Source organism: Cucurbita pepo, chromosome LG20 (genome assembly GCF_002806865.2).
Source record: "Cucurbita pepo subsp. pepo cultivar mu-cu-16 chromosome LG20, ASM280686v2, whole genome shotgun sequence".
In the NCBI taxonomy this organism is placed as follows: Eukaryota; Viridiplantae; Streptophyta; class Magnoliopsida; order Cucurbitales; family Cucurbitaceae; genus Cucurbita; species Cucurbita pepo.
Window position 1 is genome coordinate 3,049,399 of NC_036657.1, and position 27,692 is coordinate 3,077,090.

The 27,692-nt window shown below is 37.1% G+C and overlaps 5 protein-coding genes across 5 annotated transcripts; 3 read left to right on the top strand and 2 right to left on the bottom strand.

Moving 5' to 3' along the window:
* Positions 1-69: 69 nt before the first annotated feature.
* LOC111783351 (piriformospora indica-insensitive protein 2-like) lies at positions 70-3,092 on the top strand. Its single transcript, XM_023664276.1, has 2 exons — positions 70-111; positions 1,325-3,092. The coding sequence occupies exon 2, from the start codon at positions 1,656-1,658 to the stop codon at positions 3,045-3,047; it is 1,392 nt and encodes a 463-aa protein (XP_023520044.1). The 5' UTR covers positions 70-111; positions 1,325-1,655; the 3' UTR covers positions 3,048-3,092.
* A 2,028-nt stretch (positions 3,093-5,120) lies between these two features.
* Positions 5,121-5,668, bottom strand: LOC111783630 (protein TIFY 5A-like). The gene is made up of 2 exons (XM_023664548.1): positions 5,498-5,668; positions 5,121-5,407 (listed from the first exon to the last, which is right to left on the bottom strand). Exons 1-2 carry the CDS (start codon positions 5,651-5,653, stop codon positions 5,216-5,218), a joined length of 348 nt encoding a protein of 115 aa, XP_023520316.1. The 5' UTR covers positions 5,654-5,668; the 3' UTR covers positions 5,121-5,215.
* Positions 5,669-9,504: 3,836 nt separating this feature from the next.
* On the bottom strand, positions 9,505-11,851 carry LOC111783043 (F-box/kelch-repeat protein At1g30090). The gene is made up of 2 exons (XM_023663917.1): positions 11,332-11,851; positions 9,505-11,251 (listed from the first exon to the last, which is right to left on the bottom strand). Exon 2 carries the CDS (start codon positions 10,965-10,967, stop codon positions 9,753-9,755), a length of 1,215 nt encoding a protein of 404 aa, XP_023519685.1. The 5' UTR covers positions 10,968-11,251; positions 11,332-11,851; the 3' UTR covers positions 9,505-9,752.
* Positions 11,852-19,362: 7,511 nt separating this feature from the next.
* On the top strand, positions 19,363-21,357 carry LOC111783358 (probable 9-cis-epoxycarotenoid dioxygenase NCED5, chloroplastic). The gene has a single exon (XM_023664283.1). It carries the CDS (start codon positions 19,374-19,376, stop codon positions 21,138-21,140), a length of 1,767 nt encoding a protein of 588 aa, XP_023520051.1. The 5' UTR covers positions 19,363-19,373; the 3' UTR covers positions 21,141-21,357.
* Positions 21,358-26,168: 4,811 nt separating this feature from the next.
* Positions 26,169-27,059, top strand: LOC111783479 (protein TIFY 5A-like). Its single transcript, XM_023664410.1, has 2 exons — positions 26,169-26,533; positions 26,624-27,059. The coding sequence occupies exons 1-2, from the start codon at positions 26,406-26,408 to the stop codon at positions 26,913-26,915; spliced, it is 420 nt and encodes a 139-aa protein (XP_023520178.1). The 5' UTR covers positions 26,169-26,405; the 3' UTR covers positions 26,916-27,059.
* Positions 27,060-27,692: the final 633 nt, after the last annotated feature.

A 27,692-nucleotide genomic window follows, 5' to 3' on the forward strand; every position in this document is an offset into this window, starting at 1 on the left:
AGTCACTCACCGGATTCCACAATCCCGTTCTAAGGCCGGAGAATAGTGGAGAAGACACTAGTGGTGGTTCGAAATCGGTTCGTGAGGCAAAAGGAGTTTGAACTACAAAAGGTTAGTATTTAAACTCATTAAGTTTTAATACTTATGAACATGCTAGTCATTTACAATAATTGATGTTCTAAAAGTGCCTAAGATCCAAATTGCTTCCGCATGTGTTATATTAACACCATCAGTTTCTTTAGTGGCAGTAGAAAATTAATCGAAATATTTGCATGCGAGAGAGATTCCAACTCCTTGCATTTAGTTAGTCCGAGTCCCACAGCCTCCACCTAAACAATGTCCACTGTATTATGCATCAATAAGACCACCAACCTATTTATCGACTTAAATTTTAAATATTATATTAAAGATGGCAAGTTCTGATCAGTGGATTGAAATACAACATTAATTTAATCATAGGTGGACTAATAAGTTAATTAAAGGTAGGATTTTTGAAGTTTACAAGTGGAACACTCCAAAATATATTTTCATCTACATTTTTTTTATGTTTATTTTAAACGAGGTTCTAGTACAACAAATGTGAGATAACTCGACTTGAACTCATGTTTATATGGTCAAATATCTTGACCGATCTGGATTATTCAACCCAAACCATAAAAGTTGGTTGAATTATTTTCTTTTTTCCGATTTTAGTTGGGTTAAATTTTTTAAAAATTAAAAGTTCGGTTCGGTATGCAAGTTAAGATTTTTTTTAGTCGGATGATTTGACCAACTTGAAAGTAGGGTTGCAACTCAACCCTACTTTCTAAATGATTAAGAATATTTAACGTTGGTAACTCATGGGAATGATATGTTCTGACTTGTAAATGTTTGATATTTGAAGTATAGATAGTATGTAACATGCACCATAGATAATATGTTTTTTTTAGATTACTAAAAGAAATAGTAACAAACCCGACAACCCAATCTAATCCCATTGAAAAGTCGAAGGTTAGATTATGAACAATATTAGGATGACTCGAATCACTAACCCAACCAGCCCAAAATATTGGATTGATCTAAAAGATTTTTCCAATTAACCTAGCTCAACTTGTGTACCCCTTAAAACCTCGGACCTCAAACATGAAAGTATACATCAATTGTCATTAACTGTTCATGTCCTATTACATATAGTCGTCAACCTCACATTTTTAAAACTTGTCTGCGTCTATTAGGGAGAGATTTTCACCCTCTTATAAATAATGTTTCGTTCTACTCTCGAATCGAGATGAGATCTCATCGTTTTGTTTTAGATTTAATTTCTTTTAACTATTGTTCTCTATAGGTGTGTGCTTTTTGTTCGGTATAGGAAGAGGAGGAGGAGGAGGAGGCCTGCTGTGTGCTGCTGATGGTGCTGCCTAAGCATCATTGTTCTGTCTGCTTCACACAGGTACTGAAACGAAGCCCAAGTCCCATCATTTTACACATTTCTCCATTAACCCAACAACTAATATCTATAAATGAACCTCCTTTTGCACTTATATTTCCTCTATTAGCAACTCTTTTCTCTTCCCTCCCTTTCACTTCCACTTCCACTTCCCTACACTACTGACACAGCTACCTCTTCCTTTCCCCACAAATACCCTCTAAACCCATCTCCCCTGTTCTCCCCTCCCATGGCTTCCTTCACTCTTCTCCTCCTTGCATTTCTCCTTTCCACCAACACCTTTGCGGCTGAGGAAATGGAAGAGGAAGAGCTTCTGGCTCTGTTTGAAGTCATGGGCTCTCTCTTAGACTACCCTGACTGGCCTCAGGCTCACCCTTTTCCATGCACAGACACGCCATGGCCTGGGGTTAAGTGTGAGCTTTGTCAAGCCCCTCCTTTCTTTCATGTCACCCAGATTCACATTGGCCCTGATATTCTAGACCCACCTTGCAAAATCTCTGCTAATTTATCCCACGCCTTGCTCAACCTCCCTTACTTGAAGTCCCTTTCAATCTTCAGCTGTTTTACAGCTTCCCCAGCTGCTCTGTTTCCTGCTCTGTTTGAGTCATTGTCTTATTTGGAGCATTTGGCTCTTCAATCCAACCCAGCTCTTTCTGGGGTGATTCCATCGAGTTTGGGCAATGCAGCCAGTTTGAGAGTTCTGAGCCTCTCTCAGAACAGTCTAAATGGGGAGATTCCACAAGCCATTGGTGGGTTGGTTCATTTACAACAGCTTGATCTTAGCTACAACAATCTTAGTGGCGAAGTTCCTCAAGCCATTGGTGGGTTGAAAAGCTTGAGCATTTTGGATCTCAGCTGGAATGCACTTAAGGGTCAGCTACCTTCTTCTTTAGGAAACTTGCAGCTCCTCCAAAAGCTTGATTTGGGATCAAATAAGCTTCAGGGAAAGATACCCCAAAAGTTAGGCATGTTGAAGAAGTTGGTATTGCTTGATTTGAGCCACAACTTCATAAATGGGCCAATCCCTGAATCACTTGGAGGGTTAGAGCACTTGGAGTACTTGATATTAGACCACAATCCCTTGAACGCTGCGGTGCCATTGTTCTTAGGCAGCCTTGAGAAGCTGGCATCAATAAGCCTATCAGAATGTGGAATTGAAGGTCCAATACCCACTTCACTCACTTCATTGAAAACCCTCACAGCTCTGTCTTTAGCCAACAACAATCTAAGTGGGCCAATTCCACCAGAATTAGGGGAGCTCCCAAACTTAGATCTGTTGAACTTAAGCCACAATCAACTAAGTGGAGAGCTTTCTTTCCCAAATGAGTTCATGAACAAACTAGGAAAAAGATTGGATTTAAGAGGGAACTATGGGCTATGCTCAAGCCAAAGGAGGAATTTCTCAGTGCATTCTGATGAACCACCATATTGTTTGAATGGAGCAAGAAATGAGAGTGAAAAACAAGAAAGAACAGAGGATTATAAGAGCATACAGCCAGCTTGGAACCAATGGGAAGACAACAGCTGCTCTTCAACTAATCTAAGTTGGGACAAAGATCTTATGCTTGTTTTTTGTGCTTTTGTTGTTGCAGTTGTGTTGTGTTCTGTTTTGTTTGAGTAAAACTGAGGACTACTTTTCACTTGCTTACTATTTATTCGTTATTATTATTAATATGTGTCTGATGGGTCACTTGAAAAGGTGTTGGTTGGTTGGTTGGTGTGTCTGAAACTGAGCTCATTTATTCCATCAGTCATTTCCATATGGTAAAAGTAAGACAAAGATGTGCAGAGTTGGCTTGATATGACACGAAGTTGAACCAATCTCCATGCAAACACCTTTTTTCTTTGGTTTTTGAGGAGTATCTAATAGGAGAAAGGATGCTACTGGCTACCAAGCCAAGTCTTTTCTGTTATGCAGCTGCTTGTTCTTTGTCAGAGAAGAGAGACTGAAGCCCCCAGAAGTGAGAACTACTGATATGTTATGATATTATATGCATCAGGGTATTATAAGCACGCGTCTATTAGTGATAAACAATGTTTCGTTTCCCTCTCCAACTGATATGGGATCTCATAATCCACCCCTTTCGGAGCTCAGCGTTCTCGCTGACACTCGTTCCTCTCTCCAATTAATATGGGATCTCACAATTCACCCCCTTCGAGACCCAGCGTTTTCACTGGCACTCGTTTCTCTCTCCAATCGATGTCTCCCGATGTCCACCCCTTTCAGTACTCAATGTCCTTGTTGGCTACGATACCATTCGTAACAGTCTAAACTTACCGCTAGCAGATATTGTCCTAGTTAGACTGAGGTTTTTAAGTAGTTATATATAATGTTTCATTTATCTCTCCAATCGACGTGGGATCTCGTAAAAGTTTCGTTTTGATGTGATGGTTATTAAAATAGTGTTATATGAAAGGTCTAAAATCACATCAGCTTTCTCATAGCTTTTTCTTGCTTAGGGAAAGGTGTATAGGTTCTATTATTGCACAGAAGGAGATGCTATATGTATGGTGAGATAAGGGGAAAATGTGGAATCTTGTCTCCTGCCCTTCTTGGCGCTCACTAGCTGTGGTGCAGCTATATCTTTCTTGGCTCGAGTTGAGAGGTCGTGACCAAACTAGCTAGCCTTGTTTCTCGAACGTGATAGACGGTGAAGAGTGGAGCTTGGAGTATCGTATTTAGAGCATTCTTTTTAACGTGTATAGTATCACAATCATACTTCTTTCAACTACTGATTTCTCTTATTGGTGTCTCCAGTTTTTCATGATCAACTTAATTGAATTCAAAACCTTTAACAAACTCTTTCCTCCATACTAGAAAAGCTTCTCTCCTTTACACAGTAGAAAAGCTTCTCTCCTTTTACACGGTGGATGTGTTCATATGACTCGAAAATTTGATCAACTCGGACTACCTGACTCAAACAATAAAGATTGGGTTATGTTAGATTTTGTTTCGATTTGGGTTGGATTGAATTTTTGAAAAATAAAAAATTTGAGTCGGTACACGGGTTGACATTTTTTGGAATGGCCAATTTGACCAACCGAACAAGACATATTTGAGTTTTATGATATTTTATTTATTAATGTAACATGTAGGGTAGATAAGTAAGATTTTTTTTTTAAATAATTAAAAAAACAATCTGACAATCGAACCCAATCATACACGAAAATATACGGTTGTGTTCGGTTGTGAACTCTATTCAGATTGTTCTTCATCAATTAGAGAGTTCACCAACCCCACCTACCTACAACATTGTTGAATTTGATAGCAAAACTATCCGACTTCTTCACCTAAGGTGTAATCTTGATGGGAATTCTCATGACCCCACGACATACAACAATATGCATAAAGACAAACTCTCTCAATGGTCGTTAATTACCATCGAGAGAGATGGAACCCTTTCTTGACCACGTTCTTCACGTCAGGAAAGAAAATGTAGCGGTGTTAGAAGAGACGTGTTCTCCTATCGATGATGTAGCGGTATAAGAGAGATGGAACCCTTTCTCAACCACGTTTTTCACGTCAGGAAAGAAAATGTAGGGTGTCAGAAGAGACGTGTTCTCCTATCGACGATGTTTACCGTCAAGAGAAGTTGTGTCTCTCAACACAGTCTTCTTTAATGGATCGCAACCTATTTTTTTCTAGCATGACCGCGCTCGTCCTAAGAATAATTCTTTTAATTATATAGTTTAAATGGAAGAACAAGAAAGAGAAACCTAAGTAATAATGTATTAAGAAAATTATATTTACAAAGGGAAGAGAAGAAGCATGAATTAAAAATGGAAAAGCTAGTGAGAGTAGGGTGAAAGTGTTTGAATGCGATGCTTTCTCTTTTGAAGAAATCTTTGCAACGATCTTCTCATGGAGGGGCTAGCCCCACTCTTCATCGACACCCGTTGCTTCGGTGAACTGATATGACATGTCGTTAATCTTCTCTCGACCTCCATTTGTGTTGTCGCTCGTACGATTATTGCCCTTGCCTGCAATACCCAACCACGTACAATTCATTAGCTAAAGCTATTGGATTCATCGTATTAATACAGATATCTACTTCATCGAGAGAAACATACCTGGAGCTCTGTAAGATCAGGTATCGGGACTCGAGTAGGGTCGATATGGTTGTGGCAAGATGTCGACGTTGAATTGGCGGTGGCGGTGGCGGTGGAAGGGGAGGAAGAAGGGGGAGAGAGACAGAGTTCCAAGTTGCAGTTGAGGATGTTTTCCATTGGAGAGGAAGAAAATGTGAATTAAGGTTTGAAAGATGAGAAGGGAAGAAATGTGTATATATATAAGTTTGTAAAGTAAGCGTGTTTGGGTGGCAACTGGCAACTGGCAAAGTCGGGATCATATAATAAATTAATAAATAAATCACGAGGAACACGGGCGTGGGGCCCAGTTTTGGGTTTCGTCACGCGCCACCGTCGGCAAACTCTCCTTAATTTAAAGGTGCCTTAATTAATTTCAAAAAGTATTACTTTAAAATTAGTTTCATAATTATTTTATTTATTTGATTTATTTTTTTATTGTTAAAAATTGAATCTATAAATACTTCTTATACTCCTTTTAATTTCTTTATTTTATTGTTTATATTTTACAAATAAAGTTTTAAAAATAAAAAATAGTAATTTTAATTTTTTTTATTAGTTAACATTTTACTTCAAATAATTAGGGATAAAAGTTTTTCATATTTAATAAATTAACTAATAATAAATGTCTCACTTTTAAATTTATATCTAATAGATTAATCGATTTTTAAAATTTACAAATTTAAAAATGATGGTCCCATTAACAAAAAAATAAAAATAAAAATAAAAATAATAATAATAATAATTTATGTATAATATGTTCATTAATTTCTTTTTAAAAAATGTGAATGTCATGAGATTATTAAATAAAAGTAGAAATTTGATAAACTTATTTGGAACATTAATAAATAAAGTTATTTAATCTTATTAATTTAATGGAAATGGATATTATGTGGTGGTTAATGGTCGTGATTGATGTGTATATCTGTTGTATATAATGACAAATAAGAATGAGCCACGTAATAAACACGCATCCACCACATCATTTCCAGTGATTTTACATTTTTTTTATTTTTTATATAAGTTAAAAGAAAATATTATTTTTTTTATTTTTATTTTTTGGGGGAGAAAGACACAAAAACATTTAAAGAGAAATATAAAATGGGGGAGAAAAAGAAAAAGGAAATAGGAAAATAAATAAAATTCCACGTGGAGCAAAACGACCAAAAGGATAGGGTGAGTGGACAAACTTAGGTTTCATATTACTATTGATTTGGTGGACAAAAAAATAAAAATAAAAATAATTAAAATGAAGGCAGGGCCCTTTTTGGGTCGTGTCCATGTGATCAATGCCTCATAATTTGATATCCCACCAAAATTAGGGCTGCCCCATTTATTTATTATTTTTATGTCAATCATTCGATTAAAATTAACGTTTACTCTTATTAGGTGAGATCTCACATTCGGTAGACAGGTGAGAAGCATTCCTTATAAGGGTGTGGAGACTTATTCCTATCATACGCATTTGCCAGTAAGGATAGACAACATCTGTTAGCGGTGGACTTAAACTATTACAAATGGTATCAGAGCTAGATACTGGGCAGTGTGCTAGCGAGGACGTTGGACCCCCAAAGGAAAATTATGAACTCCCACGTCGGTTGGAGAATGGAACAAAACATTTCTTCTAAGAGTATGAAACTCGAGGACGTTGGACCCCAAGGAAAAATTATGAGATTCCACATTAGTTGGAGAAAGGAATAAAACATTTCTTATAAGGGTATGAAACCTCTCCCTAGTAGACATGTTTTAAAACCATGAGATTGACGACGGTGGACTTGAGCTGTTACATTGTAATCGTTCCTAAGCCTAGTTTGAAGTTCCCTGACTAGTAACTTTTAATATGACAGACCTTAAATAGATGACATTGTATTCCTCTATGTTGGGTGACACTCACTAGCCAATGTAAGTTCATGATTAGGAGTTACACCGTAATCGTCCCTATGTAGCACTAGCCAACCCATATAACTCTAACGACCCTATATGTGGTTCATGCACCAAAGTATAATAAGACATAAGGCTAGGGTCACTAACATGCATTTAAAACCTTTAGATAATATGACAAGTTAACCAACAATCATACATGGACATACTTATAGGTTTAATCGCCTAACATGCTTTTTACGAATCAAATTTAGGTATATTCTTTTACTATTAGGCATATCAATAAGAATCCCAATCATTCAAGTAATTCAATAAAAAAAAACATAATTAGAAACCCGGAAGCTCATAAATTATGCATCGGTATTAAGATATGATCAAAGTTGAAGAATATTGGCCACTCACTTGGAACTTTTCCGAGGGTCGAGTGGCCTCTTTGAACCATATTTTGGTGTTAAACGTTCTTGTCTCTCAAAGTTGTGCACAATCTTCTTTTGAATCTAAGGACACCCATTTTAGAACATGACATTTATAACCCGAATTTTGGAATCAAACATTTTAACTTAATGGGGAGCACATTCCAGAGCTTTTCAGCCTTCCTGTTCTTCACCATCGTTATTTCTCTTCTCAGCTCGAAGCTGAGGAGCAAATTTTGTATCTTTGAGTGAGGGATCGGTTCTCACCCAAATTTTTGCTCGTTCAAGCTCCCTTGATCAAAGGTAGTTAGCCTTCAACCTATTAAACCTTCACGAAATATGTTCGTAAACTTCCTCGAACAAGAATCAGCCCTTAAACGAAGTTACTCATAATTCTTCTCCTTTTTGTTTCTTTTTATTCCACTCCCTCTTATCCATTGTATATAAAACTTTACGTTCTTTTTTAATGTTTTAATATATTTTAGAAGTTCATTATAAAAAAGTTTTAAAAAGCAATACAAACTTCATGATTTAATTGGCTCAACTTTTGATAGAAATATAAAACTATTTGTCCCTCGAAAACAACAACTCAACCAACAATATTCAATTCATTTGGAAGTTCGACAACGATTTTTTAGTCAAAAAGAAACAAACTCCATCGATGGATCTTTCTAAACTACTCATTTCACGCAGTCGGATAGCTTTCAAGTCATCAAACTCAACATAACTCAACAGATTTAGATATATACTACTCATTTCACGTTATCAGATAGCTTTCAAGTCGTTAAATTGAACATAACTCAGCTGATTTAGATATATACCATCGACCAAAAAGTCAAAAGTTCACGAGTTCCGTTCAATGGATTGAGAAATGAACGTGCGCCAAAATGGCTTAAGGGATCAAAAAAGAGTCGGAGGAAAGGGAAAGGAGAGTTTCCCACTTAGCAACTCTTCCACTTCCACTTGCAAACCAGACCGTCTAAGATATTCTTTTCATACAAAAGTCTTCTTCATCCTTATCACAATGAATCATCATTCTCAAAGAATTTGGTTCTTTCTCAATGGGAAGTTGTTTTGGAGGAAAACACCAAAACCCCACTTTCAAATGAAAGCACTTAATCAAGCAGTGAGAACAAAACAGGCAGATGATTCATCAGTAATGGGCAACACAAGCTTAATCTTCCGGGTTAGGACAATCTATCTGACCCGTTGCTAAAACGTGTCTACTAAAGAGAGGTTTCTTCACTCTTATAAGGAATGCTTCGTTCTCCTCTCCAACTGATATGGGATATCACAAGATGGAAACTCCCAATGCAACTGGGGTTATGGTAACCTAGCAAGAACGTTTCCATTGTTCTGATATATGTAGCTTGCACATATGGGTGTTTGAAACAAGAGCAAGAAAGATTTCGGGCACCAACGACAAGAGAACAGACACGTAGCACTTGACGGGACAGATTGATACTACAAATAGTATAGAAAGTCAGAAGCATCCTTGCTTTCAGTATCTTAATATAGGACTTGTAATTGAAGAGACACAATGGGTGAATTCGCACAAATTCTATGTAAGCTAATGGAGTTTGTTTCCTAAATGAAAGATTCCATTCTTAGATGCCTAAACAGCAAAACAAGTAGCAGTTTTCTCAGGCTAAGCTAAATCAGGAAACATTTTAAACAGAGACAAAGCTTTGAGCTAAAGACTAAGAAGCATATATATAACTAAAACAGTTTAAAGTTGTGGATTATGCATCCGATTCATGAAGAAAAAGTAAACGAAGAACGACGAAAGATTGACGTACTTATAAGTCAGTACTCTGATACACACGACTTTGAACAAACACGTTTCCACACATCTATAATCAGATCTATAGCTAATTCTCTTTGATTGTAACATATTCAAAATCATACAAGATATCATTAAGGGGGGAGACGAGAAAGGATGATACCTAAGCGAACAACACCTGAGAACTTGAGGGTGTCAAATCAGAGAAGCATTCCGGTGCATCAACGACATGCCAACTTACGTTAAAGCTCCACTTTTTTTCGCTCGTCCCCTTTCTGCTGAGCCGAGAGATATGGCCGACAGCTACATGTAGATTTCTGCCGACGACGTATATGGTCGAGTCACATGCATTCACAGCAAAAGGCTTGCATATCTGCTCTGGTAAAGGAGGCCCTTCAATAGCATCCCAGGAATCAGAAGCTGCATCATAAACCTTAAGCTTCATTCTTTCAAGCTCTGAAACAACAAACAAATGGCCATAAACCACTACACTTGAACCAGTCCAGCCTTCTCTCAAACCAATGGCCATAGTTTCCCAATTATTAGTAGTCGGATCGTAAACCTGTCCTCTTGGAGCGACATAAAAAGGCCACAGCCAGCCTTCTGTCACTAAGAGCTTCCCGTTGAGAACTGCAGCATCATACGACGCCATATTCGTTCCCATGCTTGCGATGGAGTTCCAACTCCCTTGGATAGGATCCAAAACCTCAGCTGAGTCGAGCTCGAAAAGATCAGTGCTATTTCCTCCAGCCACATAAATCTTACCATCAATAACTCCACTGGCGAAAAACGACCTCGCTGTAATCATTTGATTCATCACAGTCCAACGATTTTTCTGCATCTCATACTTCAAAACCAAGTCGAGGGGGCAATCGACATCGGATACCATGCCACCACAAACAAAAAGAGTGCCCTCGTGAGGGATCGAGACACACCTAAACCCATGAGGGCAAACCTTATCCTTACAAGGCATGAGTGGGATACTATGCCAAGAGAAATGAGTAAGATCAAGAACCTGCCATTGAATCTTTCCAGTGCATTTATGGAAAACAAATACAAAAAGCCAAGGCTCTTTGAAACCTAACTCTTTCCTTCTAGTGAAGAACCTCTCTTTACTGCCCAGAAGAAGATGCCATCTCCTGCAAACCGCCCGACACGCAGCGTGGCTATGAACTGGCAACCTGAGGAGGCAATTAAAAGCAACATCATCTGGAAGACCAGGAATTAAGGGTTCCCCACAAAGAGATGATTCCAAGTCTGATGAGGGATTCAACAGATGAGACTTGTTTGCTAACCTAAACTTTGGGGATAATGTCATTTGGGAATCACCCAGCTTAAGAACAGGTGTTTGTTGGGACGACAATCGAACCCTCTGCATAACTATCTCTAACAAAACGCCAAGCCTTCTCAAACAATCAAATCAACAAAAACTATGTTGATTTCTAATGGGGTTATTCAAGTGGCTCAGTTTGAAGAACAAATCAGCTCTAAATCCAAAATCAAATAAAGAACCACCTGATTTCTCTCTTGATTATCCTCATAAGAGCGTTCCTGTAAGCTACTACTGTAGATAAACTCAACCTAGAACTTCATCTAAACCCATTAGTCATGGAAATCAATACTCGCTCCTTTGGTTCATCGACTGTATTTTATCATCCATGTCTGCCACAGCAGATATCATGGAGGTAAGCTACAAATTTCACAGCAAACAGCAGAAAAGACAAACACCCAGAAGAAAATACCTCAATAGAAGCCCAAATTGCAGCAATCACACCCTTAAATAGCCAAAACGAAACGATTTACAAAGACCCAGTTGATAAATAGAAGGGGGGAAATCCAAAATCCAGGATCCTTAACAGAAGAAAACTCAGCCACAAATCATCTGAAGAAAAACGAAGCGAGGAAGGGAAATCAGGAAGGCAGAAAGTACTTACAAGAAAAGGGGATTTACAGGGGAATAGTCACAGAGATGGTGACTTTGTGATGAGATTTAGAGCTCTGGGGTTGCAATTCCAATACAGAAGAAGAAGAAGAAGAAGAAGAAGAAGAATAGAAGATCGGTGACCTGTAATGTAAACGTAAGTCTTGAAAATCCCGATTTATCCTTGAAAAGCAAGAGATTATTTAATTTTGTGGCAGACGTAGGTCTCCTCAAATCTCGATTAGTCTCGCACCCACGCGCAGGAAGAGGGAGTTGAACCCAAAATGTCACGAGAGGGACTGTAGATGTAGCTACAGAACAAAGAGACGTGATCTGTACGCGTCCGCTGAGAAAGAGAAAAAGTAAGGGTTTTGAAGATGTAAAAATTGTGGATTAAAGCAACAAAGCTGCTAATCTACATCAATAGAGACGCTTAAACTCGAAGCCAAAAGCAAGCGCAATCTAAGGCACACCCGGGGAATATTAATAAAAATTAGGCCCAAAGGAGGAGCTTCATTTCCATACCTGCCATCAGAGACTGGCACCCATACCCAATTACTTAATCCAATACAATATCAAATCTTTCACTTTTTTAACTCATTTCTTTTGTTGGAACCTCCCTCTCCATTCATTTAAATATTACAAAACTCTCACTTATCTTATATTACTTGTTGTTGTAAAAACGGTGAGGCTCACTTATACCCGTCCAAATTCATTGTTACAAATATATTGTCCTTTGTAGACTTTTCCTTTTGAGCTTCCTCTCAAAGAGGGTAGATTGGGGAGTCCTCACTTATACCCGTCCAAATTCATTGTTACAAATATATTGTCCTTTGTAGACTTTTCCTTTTGAGCTTCCTCTCAAAGAGGGTAGATTGGGGAGTCCTCACTTATACCCGTCCAAATTCATTGTTACAAATATATTGTCCTTTGTAGACTTTTCCTTTTGAGCTTCCTCTCAAAGAGGGTAGATTGGGGAGTCCTCACTTATACCCGTCCAAATTCATTGTTACAAATATATTGTCCTTTGTAGACTTTTCCTTTTGAGCTTCCTCTCAAAGAGGGTAGATTGGGGAGTCCTCACTTATACCCGTCCAAATTCATTGTTACAAATATATTGTCCTTTGTAGACTTTTCCTTTTGAGCTTCCTCTCAAAGAGGGTAGATTGGGGAGTCCTCACTTATACCCGTCCAAATTCATTGTTACAAATATATTGTCCTTTGTAGNTCTGAAGAAAAACGAAGCGAGGAAGGGAAATCAGGAAGGCAGAAAGTACTTACAAGAAAAGGGGATTTACAGGGGAATAGTCACAGAGATGGTGACTTTGTGATGAGATTTAGAGCTCTGGGGTTGCAATTCCAATACAGAAGAAGAAGAAGAAGAAGAAGAAGAAGAATAGAAGATCGGTGACCTGTAATGTAAACGTAAGTCTTGAAAATCCCGATTTATCCTTGAAAAGCAAGAGATTATTTAATTTTGTGGCAGACGTAGGTCTCCTCAAATCTCGATTAGTCTCGCACCCACGCGCAGGAAGAGGGAGTTGAACCCAAAATGTCACGAGAGGGACTGTAGATGTAGCTACAGAACAAAGAGACGTGATCTGTACGCGTCCGCTGAGAAAGAGAAAAAGTAAGGGTTTTGAAGATGTAAAAATTGTGGATTAAAGCAACAAAGCTGCTAATCTACATCAATAGAGACGCTTAAACTCGAAGCCAAAAGCAAGCGCAATCTAAGGCACACCCGGGGAATATTAATAAAAATTAGGCCCAAAGGAGGAGCTTCATTTCCATACCTGCCATCAGAGACTGGCACCCATACCCAATTACTTAATCCAATACAATATCAAATCTTTCNTGAGTCCCACATCGATTAGAGAAGAAAAGGAGAAGGAAGATGGGTTGTGAGATCGAAGCATTCTTTATAAGTGTGTAGAAGCTTTTCTCCACCATTCACGTTTTAAATTTTTTTTTAGAAGAAGCCCGAAATAGAAAGCCTAAGAACAATATCGGTCAGTAGTGAGCTTAAGGTCGCTATAGTGATGACGATATATAATGGGCCATAGCGGACGATATATGCTAGCAGTGAGCTTAGGCTATTACAAATGGTATCAGAGTCTGACACCAAATTGTGTGTGAACAACTACGCTAAGCCCCAAAATAGGGTAAATTGTGAGATTCTAATTTAAAAGTGAAGATTTTTTTTTTTTTTTTTTTTTTTTTTTTTTTTTTTTTTNAAATCCAATTAAGGTCCTTTTATTTATTTTTTTACTATTTTAACCATGTATTATTAATAGTTTAATTAATTATACTTCAAAATTTTTAGTAATGAAATTTAACTAATTAAAGAAAATACTTAAAAGGGTATGTCATATATTTGCTTCCATTTTCTATAAACAAAATAATAAAATAATAAAAAGTTATTTATTATATATTCCACTTAAAACTTTAAAGTTGAGTATTAATAATTTTTTATTAAAATAAATCAAAAGTAATTTAGTTTTTTCAAAATTAATAAAATATAGATTCTTTACTTGTTTGAAAATAATGTTCTTGACGTGTATTCATTTACTGGAGATCCGACATTTAAATCTTTACGTTTCAAATATTCATCGAATAAAGATTTTTTATATTATATATATATATAAAATAAGGTGTTTGGATGAAGCCTTAAAAATCCATGTAAGGAATAAAGTTGGGATAAGAATATAAATAGCAAAAGGAATTAAGAAATAAAGTAAGGATCTCTTTGCAATAAAATCTCACCTATATCTCAACCACTATATCTCATCATTACTATTTAACTAAATTATTAATTTTGTGGGTTAAATTACAAAATTTGGATTATATTGGTCGAAAAAATTGAATTTTAGTCCTTACGATTAAAAAAATTTAAAACGGTAATCTTTCAAATTTTAGGGATCAAATTTGTAATTTAGCTCAATTGGGTCGGCCCGTAAATTGAATCTTCCAAGCCAACCTCATAATGGGCTTCTATAAATTGGGTCGGCCCGTAAGATGGATCCAAGGTTTGTAACTTTTTTTAGGCATTTAGTGGTTGGGGCTTGCTTACTACGTGTTTTTATTACGTTGTAAGATTCTTCACTTGAGAAAACTATTCATTTTTGTCTCGTGCATTTAACGTTATAATACACGTAGCTACCTAGATGTCTCGAATGATTTACGAGAGTAAAGATCATCTTTATAGATCAATATGTGTCATTTCAATATAGTTTCTTCTCACTCACACGCTTCTTAAGAAATTTCTAATAGGTCGTCCAACAATAAATTGCTCTAATCATGCATAGGACGTTCCATGATTAAGTCATCGAACAGGAAAGTGCACTTTGTAGGTTGTTGGTGTTAAAATGTCATCGTTAGCCCAATAGGGTTAAGCCCAACCATTGTATGAGTAATTATATTTATGATTTAGGATTTTAGGAATAAAGGTAAGAAAATGATATAGGTATTTTAGAAAAAACGGGAGAAATTTTAGGAATAGATTGACTATCATCCCCTCCACTCTAGTTAGTTTATAATCCCAAGAAATCACAAGCAATACAAAAGATAGTTTCTACGGACTGTCTTGTAAATCTCTTTTTTATTGGTCTTAATAAAGTGTGTGAGTGTTTCCCACAGAGACGATTGATCTTAATAAAGTGTACGAGTGTTTCCCACCGAGAGTTGTTGTAAATCTTTTCTCGATTGGTCTTAATAAAGTGTGCGAGTGTTTCCGACAGAGAGTTATGTTCAACAGTTGATATAGTCCGGGAGTGATTATCATATCTGACAAAGTATTGAACCAAAAAAAAAAAAAAATTAACCCAACCCAACCTTATGGTTTAGGTTAGAGAATTTAAATTTTCGAGTAATTTAAACACTCTGAATAGCGTTTTTTTGGATATAGGACGAACAAGACTCGACAGTTACCGAAAAGTGGGCGTTAAAACAACAATGAATGACCTCTCCCACCTCCACCCTTAACAAAAGTGATTTGATTCAAAACTGGCAAAAAACAGTACAGAGGAAGAGGAAGAGGAAGGAGATGTGAGTTTTGTTGACATTTTCCTCAAACTGGTGAGAGTTATAAGTGCCCATCTCTGTCCTTTGCACTTCACCACTATTCTATTTTTTTCACCTTCAATTATTGCAATAATTTTTCACTATTATTGCTTCAAACTTCCTCCTCAACGTCGGTTATTGCTTGCCGAGTCGGTGGACTCGAGGGTATAATGTTAAAGAGAGCGTTGCAATAGTGGAAGAAGAACGAGTGTTGAGACATTCGGCGTAATGTTTCGATGCTCTTATATAAGATCTCACATCAGATGAAGAGGGGAATGAAATATTTCTTATAAAGGTGTAGAAACTTCTCCCAAACATGTAAGTTTTAAAACTGTGAGGCTGACGACGATATGTAACAGACCACAGTGGACAATATGTGCTAGCTGTGGGCTTGGGATGTTAGATCCCGCTCAACCCTTAACAAAACACTATAACCCTTAACAAAACACTATACTTTGTTATACTAGAGAAGGACTATCAGTGTCAAGTAATGTACTTAGTGTTGCAAGATCGATCGCACTCACACATCCACGAACAAAAATTAAACAAAGATTTACGTGGTTCAGAGAGCAAAAATTTCCTTGCATCCACGGGTAGTAACCAATCTCAATAATCAAAGTGTTTACAAAGTGTATATTTCACTCTCTGACTACAAAGTTTATCAACAAAGTTCTTCCAAATGCGGCTCAACAAATACAAAATTACACTGTAACTAACCCTTTATGTCATACATGAATTAGGATCATTCATGTATCAAAATGGAATATGAACTAAAAAGAGTTATGAACTAGAACATGCATAGAAGATGCATGAACCTATTCTTCATGACAACTTACAACACTAAGCATGAACATGAATCTCAGCTCAAAATGTAAGTTTAGAAGTAAACGAGTTAGTAGGACACGAAAAACCGATTCAACGTGGGAGTTAGAACATAAAATATCTTATACATATGATATCACCAAGAACATCACACTCGTTCCTAGTGTATATAGATTAGTTTTCACGTGATACTAGAAAGCCGAAAACGTAGAGATTCGGCAAAAGTAACATCCTTAAGATGCTGTTTGTTTGATGTTGGGGTCGGGTGTGTGTGTGTTAGGTAAGTGTCGAAGCAGCTAAGAAGAGCTCGAGGTTTTCTTCGCCACTATCATACATGTAACCAAAAAGTTAGGACAGAAATGGACGTTTGAATAGGGAATTGATTTGATGAGAAGGGTTACGTTTGGGGGCACTGATGGAACTCATTATTCATTATGTATATTTGACAAAGAAGATGAAAAGAAAAGTATGCATAGCACAAGTGGGGTGGAGAGAATGGAGCATATTACCATTTTTTGCTTCAAGACACTCTCATTTCCCCTTTTATAAAGCTGTGCCACCCCTTTACTTTACTACTCATCTTTCATTCACTGCCACATTTGTTTTTCACACCATTCTATCTCTATGTGTTCCAAGCTTTTGTATGCATCCTCCCACTTGGCTAGCCCCCCACCCGTCCCATCTTCGTCCCCATCTTAGGTGTTTTTTTTTGTTCAACATGGTTCGGGTGAGAATTCGAACATTTCTAACTTTCATAATAGATGTATATATAATGTTGTCTTAATCAGTTGAGCTATGTTTAGATTGGAAAATTAATAAAACAGGGTATGTTTAAAGTAAATGTTTTTGGAGTAAGTATTGAACTAACCCTAATTTGTTCCAAGCTTTTGTATTCATACTCCCACTTGGCTATCTCCCCACCCGTCCCATCTTATGTGTTTTTTTTTTTTTTTTTTTTTTTTATAAAAGTTTNATCTTAAGAAGTTGAGCTATGTTTAGATTGGAAAATTAATAAAAGATGTTATGTTTAAGGTAAATGCTTTTGGAGCAAGTATTGAATTAACCCTAATTTATTCCAAGCTTTTGTATTCATACTCCCACTTGGCTATTTCCCCACCCGTCCCATCTTCGTCCTCATCTTATGTGTTTTTTTTTGTTCAACATGGTTCCGGTGAGAATTCAAACATTTCTGACTTTCAAAATAAATGTATATATAATGTTATCTTAATGTGTTGAGCTATGTTTAAATTGGAAAATTAATAAAAGATGTTACGTTGTTTAAGGTAAGTATTGAATTAACCCTAATGTGTTCCAAGTTTTTGTATTCATTCTCCCACTTGACTAGCTCCCCACCCGTCCCATCCTCGTCCCCATTTTATGTGTTTGTTTTGTTCAACATGGTTCTGGTGAGAATTCGAACATTTCTAACTTTCAAAATAGATGTATATATAATGTTATCTTAATGAGTTGAGCTATGTTTAGATTGGAAAATTAATAAAAGATGTTATGTTTAACGTAAGTAAGTATTGAATTAACCTTAATTTGTTCCAAGTTTTTGTATGCATCCTCCCACTTAGCTAGCCCCATCTCCCACTCTTTCCCGTCTTATGTCTTTTTTTACGTTCGACATGATTAGGGTGAGAATTCGAACATTTCCGACTTTGAAAATAAATGTATATATAATGTTATCTTAATGAGTTAAGCTATGTTTAGATTGGAAAATTAATAAATATTAGAATGAACGAGTTAGTTTTTCTCCCGCATATGATTATATTAATCGAGATTTTCCTTTTATAAACATGTGGTGAGAAAAATAAATATAATATTTAATTATCGACTAAAAATTTAAGAAATTTGTAATATATAAATAGAGACGAGATTTAATAAACTTAAGTAATCACAAAATTATTTTTTATGTACAAAAAAAAAATCAAAATATTCTTTTAGTCAAAATAAATAAATATATATATATATATATAAAGCATCACCTTTTCCCCTTCAAATTCGGTAAAGCATAAGTTTTGTTGTTCTTTTTTTATATATTTTAAAGATATTTTTTTTTTCAACCAAAAAAAAAAAATATACATTTTTATTATTTATTCTAAAATCTATGTATACTCCCTTCTTTTAATTTATAAAATAAATTAACACTGTTTTTTATTTTATTTTTTATTTTTTATTAACGGAAGATGTTTATTTGTTTACAAAATCTAATTTGTATACCTAATTGTCATCGGTCGATTTATGTCCGTTCAAAAAAATGTGTATCTAAAGATGGCGACTTTAGAAAGTTCCCGAAAAATGATATTACAAGAATTTGCGAGTTCATTAATTAAAGATAAATAAATAAAGTAAAGAAAAAAAAAAGAAAAAGAAAGAAGAGGAAGTTAAAGTTGATTTTGTGTTGGAAGATTTTTTTTTTTTTTTTCCTCATTTGTTAAATGTTGAATATTACAAATTTTTTGTGGACAGAAATAACAGAATAAAATCATTTCCCCATTTTACTAATTTTGACTCTTCCTTTACAATAATAATAATAATAATAAATAAATAAATAAATAAAGTTTGACATTTAAATAAAACTCACACCACAGGTTGCATTTTAGTGCTTTTATAATAATTCTAATTACAATTTATTCCTTATATTTTTAAAATTATTAATAGAATTTACCGAACATAATATCATTAGTAAAAATTGATAGGCGTCATCGAGAGAGCTTTACTCGTAAACACGAAACTATACTTGCTTATGTCCGACATCCTAATTTAATTTAATTAATTTCTTTGAAAAAACATGTGTTTTTTTTTTGTCTAAGACGGACTCGAATTCCGAATACTTTCTTTCTCTATATAAATGTCTTCTTCTTTCTCTCAATTTTTGCCTCCAAAAAATCTCTCCCTCTCTCTCTCTCTTCCATTCTCTCTCTAGAAATTCCAATTCCATTTATTATTTTTTTAATTATTTATTTTCAACGTTAAAAAATGGCTATGGCACTCTCTTCAAGTTCAGCCTCACCCCACTTGGGCTTTGGTTTGGGCTTTCCTACTAGGCCCATTAGGAAAAAGCCCAATCTGAGAAACGAGGTGATTTCCTGCGCACTAAACTCCCCGTCTGTGTTCCATTACCCGAAACAGCCCAGTAAACGGCCGAGAATCACGGAAGACGACGCTTCCAAATGTCGTCATCATCCTCCCCGCTGGAATTTACTGCAAAAAGGAGCTTCCATGGCTTTTGACATCCTCGAACAAGCCTTGCTGAATTACGACAACCTTAATCTTCCTAAAAACTTTGACCCACATGTCCAAATCGCTGGGAACTACGCTCCGGTACCGGAACAATCGGTTTCTCACTCTCTTCCGGTCACTGGCGCCATCCCTGATTGCATCAATGGCGTCTATCTCCGAAACGGCGCAAACCCATTATTCGAACCGCTCGGAGGTCATCACTTGTTTGACGGTGACGGTATGATTCACGCTGTCACAATCGGCGGCGGATGTGCCAGCTATGCCTGCAGGTTCACTGAAACAGAGAGGCTTGTTCAAGAAAGGTCCATTGGCCGGCCGGTTTTTCCCAAGACCATTGGTGAGCTCCATGGACATTCCGGCATTGCTCGTCTTCTTCTCTTCTACGCTCGAGGACTGTTTGGGTTAATTGACCACCGTCACGGCACCGGAGTCGCTAACGCCGGCTTGGTCTACTTCAATGGTCGTCTTTTGGCTATGTCAGAAGAAGACCTTCCGTATCACGTTCGTATCACCCCCTCCGGCGATCTGGTCACTGCCGGGCGGTATAATTTCGAGGGTCAGCTCGATTCTCCGATGGTCGCTCACCCCAAAATCGACCCGGATTCCGGTGAGCTCTTTGCCCTCAGCTACAATTTTACTCACAAGCCGTATTTAACTCACTTCCGATTCTCACCGGATGGGAAAATGTCGCCTAAAATCGAAATTCCGGTGGAAATTCCGACAATGATGCACGATTTCGCCATAACAGAGAATTTTGTCGTGATCCCAGATCAACAAATCGTTTTCAATCTTCGGAAAATGATCAACGGCGGATCTCCGGTAATGTACGACGAGAAAAAGACGCCCCGATTTGGGTTCTTACCGAAAAACGCAACGGATTCATCAAATCTCATATGGGTTGATTCGCCGGCTGATACGTTCTGTTTTCATCTGTGGAATGCGTGGGAAGAAACAGAGTCAAACGAGGTCGTTGTAATCGGGTCCTGCATGACCCCACCGGATTCCATTTTCAACGGACAAGACGAGGATTTGAAGGCGATTCTAACGGAAATCCGGTTCAATTTGGTTACCGGAGATTCAGCTCGCCGGCCGATCGTTTCGAAATCAGAGGAGGTGAACCTGGAAGTCGGAATGGTGAACCAGAGCCTTGTCGGGAGGAAAACCCGGTACGCTTATTTGGCTATTACAGAGCCATGGCCGAAGGCGTGTGGGTTCGCGAAAGTGGATCTCTGGTCGGGAGAGATAAAGAAGTACATTTACGGCGATCAACTGTACGGCGGAGAGCCATACTTTTTGGGGAGAGATGTATATTCCGATTGTGAAAGAGAGGACGATGGGTTCATAATGGTGTTCGTGCACGACGAGAAGAAATGGAGATCGGAGCTTCAGATTGTGAATGCCATTGATTTGAAGCTCGAAGCTTCCGTGGAGCTGCCAACCAGAGTACCCTATGGTTTTCATGGCACGTTTGTTCATGCTAGCCACTTACCAGATCAGGCTTAGCACAAATTATTGAACAACCATCCGCTCATAGTAACTGTTGGATGTAGATTCAAATTTTGGTAGGATCGATTTGTTTATTTGTTAAGTCGATATTGAAAATAAATCATTTAAAAATAGTATTAGAATGTTGATATAGTCGTCTAAGCTAGTAGTTAGTCTTGTATTTCGATGATTACTTAGTTGTTAGTGTTTTCTTGTTGGGTAAGTGTTAAATGTATACTCGACCTTGAAGGAAATAACGTAATCTGGGTTTTACAAAAACACCCGTACAATTAACAATTAAGCTATAAACAGCCTAATCTCACCACTAGCAAATATTGTCTTATTTGTACTTCTCTCAGGGTAATCCACAGCTAGTCGACATTGTCCTCTTTGTACTTCTCTTCAAAGTAATCCACAGCTAGCAGATATTGTCTTCTTTATACTTGTACTCAAGATATAACTTAGAGCTAGCAGATTTTGTCCTCTTTGTATTTTTCCTCGAGGATTTTACCACACGTCTATGAGAGGTTTTTACACCCTTGAATGTTTGGTTTTTTCTAGATCCTTATGAAGAATGTTTTGTTCTACTCTACAACCAACGTGGATCAAATTTGTTTCGGTTGGAGTGGCAGGTGTAAACATTCATTAAACTAGCTAAAAGAGTCAAACAGCAAGGTGATATGGTCGTGTTTGGCTCCGACAGCCGCCACAAACTTGGTGCAACGACGTGTTCCCCAAGTAACAAGAACTTTTCCAAGTAAAAAGCCAACCATTGAAGATTTGCTCATACAAACAAATGTGTCGCAATAGTTTCATAAATGGCTTAGCTGATGAGATTTTATGACACTGTCTCTTTGGTCGTCATCCAGGCCTTGGAGAGCCACAAACTGTTGCATAACTTGGACGCTGACTCACTCTGCCTATGGCTGCTTAGAACTAATTATTGGCAAAGCTGTTCAACGGCAGTCACAATCTGTGGTGGCTGAACCACAGTCCAATCTTCCATGGTCGATGCATAAGGGGTTGGCTCGGTTTCAACGGTTTAAACGACCTGATGTCGATTAGTTCAGGATCGTAACCTTTGTTAACTAGAGTTTTAGCTGCCTGCATCACATGATCATCATCTGGGAATATGTCCATATCGGATGTGCTCCCCAGCTCTAACCATCTTCGTTCCCTCCGGAGAACCCATGACACGAACACGTCGGTGTCGGTCACGATCCATTTCTTCCTCCAAACCTTCTCGTAATGCTTCAAAAAGCAAGAGTTCATACCTGAGAAGAATAATAAAGCAACTTATAGATCTCAAAATCTACCTCTTTTTGGGGCTTAGCGTCCTCGTTGACACACTGTCCGGTGTCCACCCTCCTTGCTGACATACTGTCCCCCTTTTAGGGCTTATCGTCCTTGCTGGCATATCGTCCAGTGTCTGCCTCCCTTTCAGGGCTCAGTGTCCTCGCTGGCACACCGCCTAGTGTCTGGACCTAATACCATTTGTATCAATCCAAGCCCACCGTTAGCCGATATTGTCCTTTTTGGGTTTTTCATTTCGAGCCTCCCCTCAAAGTTTTAAAACACGTTTGCTAGGGAGGGATTTTCACACCCTTATAAAGAATGTTTCGTTCTCCTTTCTAACCGATGTGGGTTCTCATACAAACTATGTAATTCTATGGCTTGTAGCCATCTCTAAGGCACTTAGCCACCGGACTCAAGGACATTCTCTATGGCACCATTAGTCCCAATGAATCAGCTTATGTGGCTTACCATCAAAAGGGCTTATACAAGACAACGCTGTCAACCCTTTTATCTTCGTTGCCACTGCTAATGTCCTCAATAACTTGGTCATCAAAGGTATTCAAAATAGTTTTCTTGAGCCGAATGAAATCAAACTCAAACAAGACAACATCTATTAGTTGTTGGCATAAACAGTTACAAATGGTATCAGAGCCAGACACCGGACAGTGTGCCAACGAAGACGAAGCCCTGAATTGTGAGATCCTACTTCGATTGGAGAAAGAAACGAATATCAGCAAGGACACTTAATCTCAAAGAGGGTGGATAAACATTCTCTACAATGGTGTGAAAACCTCTCCTTATCAAACGTGTTTGAAATTCTTTGAGAGAAAAGTCAGTCGCTACAAGCTCAAACATAGGTCGAATTTGTCCATAATATAACTCCAAAATATTTAAAATTTCTCAAAATCAATTCAATCCGTTAATATAATTTTGAGTTTTATATCTAATAAATTTAGATAGACTTCAAAATATGATTTGATAAATTTTACTTCTGCGTACCCAACACGTGTCCACAGATGGTTTACATTAATGGGTGAGATTTGTTAAATTACCGAATTGCCTCTGTGAGACGTGGAGGGTTTTGATTGGAAAGTGAAAAGTATTTAAAATCAGGATTTAGCCGATTAATTTGGTAGCCTTTCGCCTAACTTTTTTTTAATTTTTCTTTATTAGTAGGGTTGGTTTATAATGATTTAATTTAGTTTTATAACCATTTAATAATGTCCTTTATTATTAAAAAGTTATAAAATTATTTTACGATTATTGTATGGTCGAAAAACATAATAGGAACGGATAGTTACAATTTTAAACATACAGATAAAATTGTTACAAAATTGAAACTACGGAAATTAAATTATAACTTTATAAATGTTTAGGGACTAAAAATAATTTGTAATTATTTATGTTGATGGTTTGAAAAAATGGGCCTTAATTAATTCAGTAGGGTAGGTGAGCGTGATGCACAATAGTCAATAAAAAAATTTCGGTTGAATTAAATAAACCATATGGTATTGACTTTATAAGATTTATGTTTTTTTATTAAAAATAATGGATTAATTAATAAAATTGGGCACAACCAAAATTCCAAATTCAATGGATGAAATTTTAAAATGAGGTGGCAATTGGATTATCTACGTGTCAACAAATAAGAGGTGGGAAATGTCGGGGAATTGTGGGCCCTTTTTCCAGCCCACAAATGAGTTGGAAGAACCACACGCCGAACCCACTGGCATGGGTTTGGTTTCACTTCCACGTGATCACTTATTTTTTGCACGTGGAAGAAAAATTCATTAAAAAAGAAAAACAAATAAAACAAAACAATGGGTTTTTATTTATTATTATTATCTTAGGATATTAGTTTATGAACATTTAACCTTTTATTATTTTTTTCTTTTTTCCATTTTGAGTTTTATATTCTAATCACAAAAATAAATATTTATTTAAGATATATATATATATTGGTACATGATTTTGTTATAGTCGCGTTGAAAAAAAAAAAGAATTTTAAAAAGGATTGGATTGTAGGATTCATCTCAATCTAATTTAGGGAGAGAATCGTCAAGAAGTAGTTACTTCAAAACATTTATAAATTTCAGTCCTTAGAGTAACCCATGTTTTGTTTTGATAGTATGGTTAGACGTTTATGCAATCCATGTGGTCCAAACCTCAACCCCAGTCTTTGTAAGTCGATGGCTCCACCTGTTTTCTCCTTCTAGGACATGCTATCGGGTTGACCTCTCAAGGTGAATTTTATGGCCAAAAAAAAAGAAAAAAAGGCATGTTGATAGAGCTAGATAGAGAGGCGAGACTAGTTCTTAGGTCAAAGAGACCTAGCCTGTAAGCTAACCTTCTTAAAAACCTATTACTTAATAAGAATTTAATAAGAATTTGTTACGCATAATATGTGGGGTATGGAAGACTCAATTTAGCTGTGAACTATACTAAGCAAGTGAAGCTCCAACTTATACAAGCGGCCTTGACCTAGCTTACTAAGCGTTGGTTCGAGACCAGCCAGTAACCTCGAGGGAAGTAGGGAAGAAAAAACATCGAGAAAAAAAGTCTACTCGAACTATCTTTGCTACGAAGATTACTCCATGTGATCTCAGTTAGTTTGACTGCGTTTCACGTCTCACCATTCTCTTGTTTCACTAAATAAGGAAAGTAAAGCAAGAAAGGGATATAGAATATGAAGTGTACGGGTAGGTAAAGTAGGAATTTGGAGGAGTTGGGGGCAGGGATGAGGATGAGGAATATAATTCTCGTTCGTGACCCCGCACATCTAACTGAGAAACATCTCTCTCCACTCCCTTCCCAATTTCACTAGATTTCTCATTCCATCGATATTATCTTTTATTTAATATTATTTGATATAATTGAGCTTAAAATAAAACATACAATAATATAAATATTAAAATGAAAATAATAATAAGAACAATTAAATGGTTGGAAATTAGAATTGTCCACCAAAAGATAAGACGGTTGGCTTTAGCTATCATTGTCAAATACGACTCCACTTTCCACCCTCTTTTTTTTTTATAATATACTTTTCAAACTTAGCGTAATAATTTATTTTAGGTAACACGTTTTTAAATTTTGATTAAGAGGTTAATTTCGGAATATTGAATAGTCATAGTAAAAAATATTCATTTAGTCAAAAGTATCGAGTAACAGCTTACAGTTTTAAAGCATGTCGGTTATAAGAAATGTTTTGTTCCTATTTCCAACTAATGTAAGATCTCAAGGTATAACTTCAGACATGTTTGAGCAAACGATTTCAAAACTGTTAAAAAATAAAATGAAAATTTTTGTTGAAATACGAGGAGACAAGGACGTAGATGGGAATAGAAAGAGCCTCGATATCCTTGTCTCGTCCCATAAACATCTATATGTTTTGTTTGATGATTAAGAGTGATAACGAACTTGATCATAATGATGTCACTAAAAGAAAAAGACTAATTTACCCTTTTAAGTGACAAACTCAAATTCGAATATGATCACGATATTTAAATTAAAAATAAGCCGACAGTGACGGTGGGGTGAAAATATAATGCGTATTAATTAAAATTAAAAATAAAAAAATCACGTGATTCATAAAAGAAAATAAAAAAATAAAACTTGACTTTTATAAGTCTACCAACCACTAAAAAATGGAGAGAGGAGAGAGAAAATGTTGCCGACTTAAAGCACGTGATTAAAATGGCAGAAAAATTAAAATAAAGAGAAATTTGGAGCTTCCAATCAATAACGGCGGATTGTTTTGGTCCTTAGGTTGGCGTCCATGTCGTAAGCATTTCAAACGTGCGTAATTCTGCTTTTTCTTCTACACGCATACATATAAATAAACATTCATTCTTTGCCGGATTCTTCCATTTCTGTGTGCAAAATCTCATCTTTTTCTCCGATTCGAATTACCCACCGGCGAAATCTGATTCTTTTTCATCTGGGTCTCTCTGTTTCTCTCAATTCTTCTCCGATTGCTCTGTTTTAATGGCGGTTCTTCCCATTTCCATGGAGCAAAGCTGCAACTTGGAGCTTCGTCTCTCTCCTTCTACGTCTTTCTCCGATCAAGATTCCGGCGACCACCGCCACCACCAGCCTCGTCTCCACCAATTCTTGTAAGTTTCTGTTTCTTATCATCTCTGTTTCTCTTTGAATGTTTGTATGTCTGTGAAAGTGTATTGATTTTGGGTTGTTCTTTATGGCAGGGATGATGAATCGAGCAAAAATTCTCAGCAGCAGATGACCATTTTCTACAATGGGAGAGTTTGTGTTGGGGATTTTACAGAGGATCAGGCTAGAGCTATAATAATGCTTGCAACAAGACATGTAGAGGAGCGATCGGTTAATCGTCGCCGGAAATTGGAACGGTCGATGTCGCCCGAGCGGTGTAATGGTGAAGGTGGTTCTGGTTCTGGGCTGTCCATGAAGAGATCTTTGCAGAGGTTTTTGCAGAAAAGGAAGAATCGGGTTCAATCTGCTTCACCTTACAATCATTAGCCTTCCATTGCTCCACTTTCTTTCTTTCTTTTTATTGGTTTTTTTTCCCTTCAGATGATTGAATATGTAACGATGTTTAGAGATGTAATTTGTAGAGAACTTACTTTTTTGGAGTTTCTTTAATGAAAAATTGGAAAAAAAAAATCATTTTTTGATATCTGGGTTGTTTAGATCTGCCTCCAAACTCAAGATCTAGAACTTGTATGATGTGTATGATGCGTAGTAGTACTATAAATTCTATGTGGGAATATTAGATCTTGAGAATCGGTGAAGCTTTTGTAATATAGTGTGAAAACCTCTCCCTAGCCAACGAGGAGACTGAATTCAAAGGGGAGTGGACACGTTGGACCTCGAATGGGGGTGGATTGTGAGATCCCACATTGGTCCAGACACCGGGCAATGTGTCAACGAGGAAACTGAGCCCCAAAGGGGAGTAGACATAAGGCAGTATGCTAGAAAGGACGTTGGGCTCCGAAGAGAGGTGGATTGTGAGATCCCACATCAATTGGAGAGAAGAACGAAACATTCTTTACAAGGGTATGGAAACCTCTCTCTAGCAGACACGTTTTAAAAACCTTGAGGGGAAGCCCGAAAGGGAATCCCGAAGAGGACAATATCTGCTAGCAGTGGGCTTTGACGGTTATAAATGGTACTAGAGCTAGACACCTAGTGGTGTGCAGTTTCAAAGGGGGGTGGACACGCTGGCCTCGAAGGGGGTGATTGTGAGATCCCACATCGATTGGGGAGAAGAACGAAACATTCTTTATAAGGGTGTGG